This window comes from Dermacentor variabilis, chromosome 3, assembly GCF_050947875.1.
Source record: "Dermacentor variabilis isolate Ectoservices chromosome 3, ASM5094787v1, whole genome shotgun sequence".
In the NCBI taxonomy this organism is placed as follows: domain Eukaryota; kingdom Metazoa; phylum Arthropoda; class Arachnida; order Ixodida; family Ixodidae; genus Dermacentor; species Dermacentor variabilis.
The window spans coordinates 101,717,212-101,725,339 of record NC_134570.1 but is presented as its reverse complement, the minus strand read 5'-3'; the positions used below and the strand labels follow the sequence as shown (position 1 = coordinate 101,725,339).

Genomic DNA, 8,128 nt, shown 5'->3' with positions numbered 1-8,128 from the left:
TTTCTCACTTTGACGCGCTTGCCGAACTGGACACAACTGGTTCAACATGACGTGTGCCATTACATCGTCACCTCTGACGCACCAGTCTATTCCGACCCCAGCATCTGTCACAAGAGAACCTCAAGATAACTCGCGTGCAGTTCGAACACATGCTGCAACTTGACATCATCCGCCCATTCTCCAGGAAATGGGCATCACCATTTCACGTGATTCATAAGAAGACTGGACACTGGCGCCCATGCAACGACTACGGGGTGCTGAACAGCACTACAGTTCCTGATCGCTGCCCTCTCCTGAACATTCAGGACTTCATGGTAGTTTTGTACGTTGCCACGGTCTTTTCTGAGATCGATCTCGTTCGCGCCTATCATCAACTACCGGTCGCTGCAGAAGACATTCCTAAGACCGCCATCACCACACCGTTCGGTCTTTTGAATTTCTCCGCATGCCTTTCAGCCTGGAACGCTGGTCAATCCTTTCAGCTTTCTATCGACTCGGTCATTCGTGGATTGCCTTTCGTTTTTGCGTACATTGTAGACCTTCCCGTCACATCTTCTGCCGCAGAAGAACGTCTACAACACTAGCAATTGTTGTTTTCACGTCTTGCCGGTAAATGAATTGTCATCAACGCCGCCAAGAACAAATTACATCGACTGGAGCTCGAGTTCCTCCGGCATATTGTCGACGCTAACGGCATACAACCACTTCCTTCCAAGATTCGCGTTATCGAATACTTTCTACAACCGACAACACTCAACAAGCTTCTTTAATTTCTACTGCCGATTCATTCCCCATTGCGCAAGACTTGTGGCTCTGCAAGACGCTCTGCACGGAAACAGGAGTAAGCAAGTGCTTCAGTGGGCTGAAGAGGCCACCGACGCTTTCACAAGAGTCAAGTCTGCCATCGCCGATGCAACGCTGCTCAGACGCCCAAAGCCAACTGCGCCCACTGCCATCATGGTAGGCACTTCAAATGCCGCTGGTGGCACCGTTCCGAAACAATTCATCAATACTGCATGCAAGTACTCTCGTTTTTCTTCAAGAAACAGAAACCTGCGCAGTCCCGCTACAGCATGTTCGGACGTGAATTACTCGCCGTTAACTTGGCTATCAGATATTTTCGGGATTTCCTTGAAGACCGTGCATTTACTCTCTTCACAGCCCTCAAGCCCCTTGTGCATGCAATGAACCATTCGTCATCCTGTCACTCGCACCGCGATAGTGGACACCTTTCCTACTTCTCGGAGTTTACAACAACGTTCCATCTTATTAAGGGCACCGATAACCTTCAATCCGACGTTCTTAGTTGCGTTCTGAGTTGAATGCCGTTCCCACCTCTACGTTAGAACCTTTCGTAATCGATGGCGACTTACTTGTCCGTCAACAGCGTGATGACTCCGGACGTCATACCCTCCGCAATTCGTCAACTCCCTGAAAATGGAGGATGTCGCTATGACTCTCGACAGTACGTACATCGTCTCTGACACCTCTACAAGCACACCTCGACCATAAATTGCGGATTGCCTTCGCAGATCTCTGTTCAAAAGCTTGCACCACTTGTCGCATCCTGGAAAACGCGCGGCACAGATGCATCTTTCGTGTCGTTTCGTCTGGCTTCACCTAAACCTCTAGTTAGCTACTCAGTTTGCTGCTGTTTGTCGTGTCAAGGCTCCAGGAATCAGTGTTAACCTTCGAAAGCTTACTCCTACATACTTATATGCACCGACCGCAATACACTATGGCCAGAAGCTTGACCCATATCTGACACTTCAGCGCCCACTGTTACAGCAGCTTTCGTATCTACATGGATTACAAGGTTCGGCGGCCCATCCACAAATGTCGTCGATCAAGGTCTGCAATTCGACTCGGTACTTTTTAACGAGCTACTCAAACTTCTGCAAACGATACGTATGCGCAAGAATGCTTACCACCCGCAGTCAAATGGACTTGGTGAACGTTTTCTCCTGCCTCACAAGTTCTGCCTTACGGCGTATGAATCGCAGCAGAAGTGGGTTCTACATTTGTCCCTCGTCCTACTTGGCATCAGAGCTGCACTCAAGAGCGACATCTGTTGCTCCTGTGCTGAGCTAGTCTGCGCAACTTACCGATGCCTTCCATGAGATTTCTTTGCCGCCACAACTAAAACACCTATGCCATCACCTGCCGATTAGGTTGTCGAACTACAAGCTTTCTTCAGCCAGATACGTCCAGTGCCTCCGCGTTCACCAGAAGCAAGGTCTGCGTAGGTTTCTGTGGCACTCACCTCTGGCACCCACGTTCTCGTGTGTAACTGTGCCGAGCGGGAGCCTTTGCAGCCACAGCACTCCGCAACATATTCTGTTCTATAGCGCAGTCCGGCGACTTTTATCGTGAATGTCAACGGCCGGCCAGACACAAATGCCTTGGGGCGTCTCAAACCCGCCTACATTGACGCACCGTCGCCGTCGACACCACCAGTTCCTGACGCAACCATTCTTCGTCCCTAGACGCCGCCTCCTACGCGCCACCCAAGAAACGCTGCGTCACGCGGACTTTCCATCGTTCGTTAAACTTTCCTCCTTTCAGTGGTGGCCGGAGACAGGGGGGGGGGGGGGCTCTCTGTGGCACAGCAGAAGCAGCATTGGCGTTGAGTCAGAATTACGCAGATGCTCGCGTATGCACGAGGCAGGTGCCAGTGGCGCACACCGGCACGGGCTAGGGTTCAAGTTTAAAAAAAATGCTTCGCATACTTTCTCCAATTCTCTAAAAGATGTTACCTTAAGGCATCGGTCGAGTCGGCGTGCTTTCCTGCGGAACGCCGAGGCTCCACCGGTCTACGCGCCAGCTCGGTGCCACACGCTAAACGAGTCTTTTGCCCACATGCCAAATCGCTATTTGGTGCTTACCTAACGACACAATCATGATAAACATCCCCTCTTCCACGTCGATTGTGACTGATGCGTCGGATCATTGTAAATAGTAAATACAGTGTGGTTAAATGACTTTCATTAATGTTCTTAGTGCCTGTGATCTGTTCTGTTGGTCTCTTCTTTGTGGTTGCGCCGTTACACTACAACATGTCACAAAACATTGAGCTCTATTCCACAATGTAAGATGGTTGACCAGCGAAGTTATCTAGGCCTGAATGTCGAACTACCCACTGTCGTGCGTCAAACACCGTATGCACATAAATGGAAGACGTAGTGTGACTAACTGCACCTCCACAATATTAATCCTCTGAAGCTGATGAGGTTCTGCGCGTATATACATATCCATGTATGGTTGCAAAATGCGGGCACCTAACCGCACTCAGACGGCACACACTGCTTCACCGTAGGCAAAGCTATCATGCGTTGGTCGACATCCCGCACTGCAGTAATGGCTGTGAGATCACTCGAAAACTTTAAGCGGTCAAACACAACATAGCCCATAAAAACCTGGTTCCCCCCTAACTCCCCCTGAAACTTGGCCGCTGCTCCGGTGAAACGTTCCTAAGTTTGCGGGATCGGGAACACATGGACGGTTCGCATTTTCTCCCGCCTCGCTGTCCCGACGGGAAGCATGCTTACAGGACCCCGCAACGGGAGAGGGGAAGGAAAGGAAAGGAGATATACAAGCGCCTGGAAGGCCAACAAAGAGAGGGCGATGAGAACTTAACCATAGCGACGAGGGTGATAGTGTGGTGTCTGTTCTGATCAGCTTATTATCTGATACGGGTTGCATTTATACCTAAGATATTAAACTTAGTTTTGCAAGTTGGCGGAGTGCTGAAAGCCTGCTTCGCTTCAGCCGCAGGTCGAGCCGATATTGCACTGCCTTCGGGATCTGCGAACATATCGGTAAAAATTCTAAATGTACCAGACTCTTGCCCACGGACACATTTTTCATCAGAACATAGCCATATACACATCCGCTGTGAAAACAATATTCACCCACAATTCAGGCCATGCTGCTGCATGGCCTCAATGGCCTGTGTGTGAAACACACAGCTGCACTTTTCATCTCAAAGCGATATTGAACTGTGTTTGGCGTATGACTAACATCACTACTACTAGCTCCTGCGGTCGACATCAGAGACCTCGCTGACGATGCTGTACAGCTCACAAACCCATTCCTTCGGACACGTTAGCCCTAATGTGATTCTATAGCTCATGTGCATATTGAAGGCATCGGACTGGCAAACATGGCAAAAGGTAAAAAAATGAGCTGTCCCGAGTCTCAGTTTATGAATAGTGCGCCGTGTACTTTTTTAAATCTGTGGTTTCCCACACGCTCAGTGCTATCCTCGGAACTTCGTAGCGCCATCTTTGTAAACAACTAGATATATGGTTTGCTTATCGTTAACACTGCTCCTACGTTTATTATTGTTCACCTGTTGATAGGAATATTGCCTTTACCACAGCAGTATTTTGCATACGCATGAGATCCCTCTTGTATCGTGAATTTGCGACAGCTATGAAGAAATCCTGCATAAAATTTTAAGTTTTTATTTCTGCTGTTAAGAAGCTTGGTAAAACGTGCTAATCAGAAACCAAATGTTGTTCATTGCCTCTTTAACTGCGGTAAACGAGCAAGCCTAGAAGAAGGTGTGGGCATTTATAATAAAAGAATGACAAATAACACATACGCTTTAATCAAAGGTTACATTCATGCAAGTAGTTTTATCCAAGGTTACGAAATCCCCTCTTTCACAGGGCACAAGCTGTGTCCTTTCCATTCCGGTTATTCAGAGCGCTTGAAATGAATTTGCCACGATGTAGTTCTCTCCCGCGCGCTATGATAACGATCTTATATATTTCTTAATGAGGGTGGAGGTGTCTGCTAAGATGCATGAACAGCTAGCGGAACCGGTACGTTAAATTTTTCCCTCGTACATTAAGTTTTCGGTTAATTTATTCCAGCAGGCAGTTCCCTTGTCGTACATTAAAAGCGATAAGCAACTAACAAAACGTTTTATTGAACCAGTTTTAAGTAGAGGTACGTGATTTTCAGCAAGCTTAACCAATCCTTCGTATACACACCTTTCCTACGACGGGATGTGCAGCATATATCATCTTCGTTCCTACACACTTTCTTTTTTAAATTCACATCGGGTGCGAGACATCATAAAGCAATGTCCATCCTTAAATATGGAGGATAGTTAGCTCTCTTTACTAGGCATGCATGTCTCATGTGGGCGCATCCATAGCGCATACAAATTGGTCTCTCTTTTCCTTTAGGCCCTCATGAGAAGATGTCCCCACTCCCAACCTTTTGTATAAAACGCAGTGAAACATTGCACTTCTTATGTGGACGCATCTATATAGCATACAAATTGATCTCTCTTTCTTTTTCAGCCCTCGTGAGGAGATCTCGCCACACCCTATGCTTTGTATAAAATGCGATGAAAGATCGCACTCGAGTAGCAGTTCTTTCAGCAGCAGCTTCGGAACAACCATGGTAAGACAGATTTCTTTCAGTATAGCGAGGCTTTACGGACCTTTAATTTTAATGTATTCAACGAGTGCGCAGGACACAACGAAGTGCGCCAACACCGTGTGTGTCAATAACTTATCCAAAGAAGGACGGCGTATTTGACTACCTTCTTCAGTGCCTTTGTACAACTTTTTAGAGCGCGTTTTCTCGGAATGTATCCAGCCACAACGACCACACTCTTCGTATAGGGAACACGTTTCGAATATGAAACGGAATACTAGGCAAGGTTTTAATAAGTAAAAAGCTGCTATAACTTCCGACTTTCTTATAAAGTATACAGGTTTAGACGCCGCATTTCACCGAGGCCGTAATCGAACGTAATAAACCACGATTATCTTTAATAAGCATTTTATTGTGCAAGGAACTTTACAGCAACGGCAATGCTAATCGATATCGTCTGCAAGCCGCATAGGGATTTAGACTGCACGCTATAAATGATATAAAGACTGATTAGGCCAACCAAATCACGAAAGAAAAAACGGCGTTTTCTCCAAGGCAGCAGTGAGTTCGCGAGAAAACACACACCACGCACTCTAAAGTTTCTTTCCTCGCTCCTGATCACATCGACGTGGTATCACGTCTCACGGCGAATGAAAGTTGTCAGCAGTGGTTTCAAAAATGACATCCAGAAGTTTAGGATTGTCTGCAGCAAGGACTAAAAAAATGCTAAAATCCTCGTATTACTTATTGGTAGCAGCAAACATTTACCGTATTGCCTTTCGGTTCTCATATTTCTCTCCCGTTGGTCTCCAGATTCGCGCTTGCATCGTCCTAGCATTGGCCACCAGCGCCTTTGCTGGTTTCGTCGGACACGCTGGCTTTGGCGTCGCGCAAAGCGGTTACGGCCTCGGCCTGGCTGCTGCCCCAGCTGTGGCCACCGTTGCCCACGCTGCCCCCGTCGCCACCGTCGCCCACGCTGCTCCAGTCGCTACCTTCGCCGCCGCTCCAGTCGCCACCGTAGCCCATGCCAGTCCAGTTGCCACCTATGCCGCTGCTCCAGTGGCTACCGCTATCGCTGCACCAGCTGTTGCCACCTACCACGCTGCCCCAGCTGTTGCGACCTACCACGCAGCCCCAGCTGTCACTGCCGTCCACGCTGCCCCAGCTCTTGCTACCACCGCCATCCATCACGCCCCAGCTGTCGCTACTGTGGCCCATGCTGCCCCTGCCTTCGCGGCCTACCACGCTGCCCCAGCTTACTACGGCTATGGCGTTGGCACCCTTGGCTACGGTGCTGGTCACTACGGTTATGGTCACGGCCTTCTCGGCTACGGCCTCAACTACGGCTATGGTCTGGGCACTCCCTTCCATTATGGCGCTCTCCTCCGCAAGAAGTGTAAGTTCGCTTTATAAACTTCAAAGGTTAGGGCAAAAACATAGCCGGCAACGCGCTCTCACACTTGGGACAGCTGCTGAGCAATTATTTTCGCATAAGAAAGCACACATTGAGAAATACGTGCGCCGATAATCATTGTGAATACGACACCATGACGGCGTTAGGGTAGAGTACGACGGACTTTACATAGGCAGAGATAGAGTGGTAACTGTCAATGCCGCTACAGCGTTCCGCACTAAGGAAGAATAACTTATTGTTAATGTGAAGGCTGATTTATTACTATTGAACACTTCTCGAACTGTTCCAATACGCAATGTAGGGACCTAGTTGGTTGCCTTTGCACACTTTCACAAAGTATTTCACAGACACAAGTAAGTCGCTGACAAAGAACTCAAGCGGAAATTGAGAACAGCCTTCTTTAGGAACTGCACTTGTACCAGGATGCTGAACGGCTCATCTATAGGAAAAAAGAAGTATTTCACGGCTGATCTTCAATGTGTTACGTTGAGTCGAGAGGAGATTTCTGTTGTCTTTAACGATATCAATGGCAACGCTGACAGATATTTTCTTTCCTTTTGTATGGGCAACGATCTTTCATTTCATTCGTAGTCATGTCAACGTCACGAGCGATATCTACGGTGCTCACTATCCGGGATGCTCGAACATATTGCAGCGCGTGGCATGGTGATCCATTCGCCGTAATTGCTAGCCGGAATAAAATGTACTTGTATCAAAGATCTCATTAACATTTATAAACGCTTTAGCTTTTTCCCATGAGAGCTACACTTACTCGCAATTTGAAATACGCACGAACCTCTTGTTGCATGCCTGTTTGACAAAATACAGTTGCAGTGAAGTATGGAAGGGACCTCAGCGCCTTCTTGATTCTAATGGTTCATTTTCCTTTTTTGTTTCAGAAATGACGTTCATCCTCCTCCTTCTCAAGAAATAAAGTTATTTATTTTTACGCATACCGGTCTAAGTGTTTTACTAGCTTTACGCATATCTCGAAGAAGCAAGAAAATATATATATAGAAATTATTGCCGTTTGGAATAACTGCGGCACACAGCGGAGCAACAATCCTTAGTATGTATGGTGAATGTATGTATGAAAGCCTGTAACCCTACAGTTAGAATAGAACAAGCAGAACTTTCGAAGTTAATCACTAAGCGTAAGAATGCTGACATAAGGAAGTACAATATGGATAGAATTGAACATGCTCTCAGGAACGGAGGACGCCTAAAAGCAGTGAAGAAGAAACTAGGAATTGGCAAGAATCAGATGTATGTGTTAAGAGAGAAATCCAGCAATATCATTACTAATATGGATGAGATAGT

At 47.3% G+C, this 8,128-nt stretch overlaps 1 protein-coding gene and 1 pseudogene across 1 annotated transcript; both read left to right on the top strand.

Moving 5' to 3' along the window:
- The first annotated feature begins 3,638 nt into the window (after positions 1-3,638).
- Positions 3,639-3,817, top strand: LOC142576815 (U2 spliceosomal RNA; annotated as a pseudogene).
- A 1,515-nt stretch (positions 3,818-5,332) lies between these two features.
- On the top strand, positions 5,333-7,758 carry LOC142574067 (uncharacterized). The gene is made up of 3 exons (XM_075683237.1): positions 5,333-5,418; positions 6,208-6,790; positions 7,708-7,758. Coding segments are annotated over exons 1-3 (660 nt in total). The 5' UTR covers positions 5,333-5,343; the 3' UTR covers positions 7,710-7,758.
- Positions 7,759-8,128: the final 370 nt, after the last annotated feature.

What these genes read in the sequence shown, in the direction of transcription:
- LOC142574067 (XM_075683237.1), top strand. Translation starts at nt 5,344, where the DNA reads ATGCTTTGTATAAAATGCGATGAAAGATCGCACTCGAGTAGCAGTTCT. An exon ending in GCAGCTTCGGAACAACCATG is followed by an intron (nt 5,419 to 6,207) that starts GTAAGACAGATT and finishes GTTGGTCTCCAG; the next exon opens with ATTCGCGCTTGCATCGTCCT.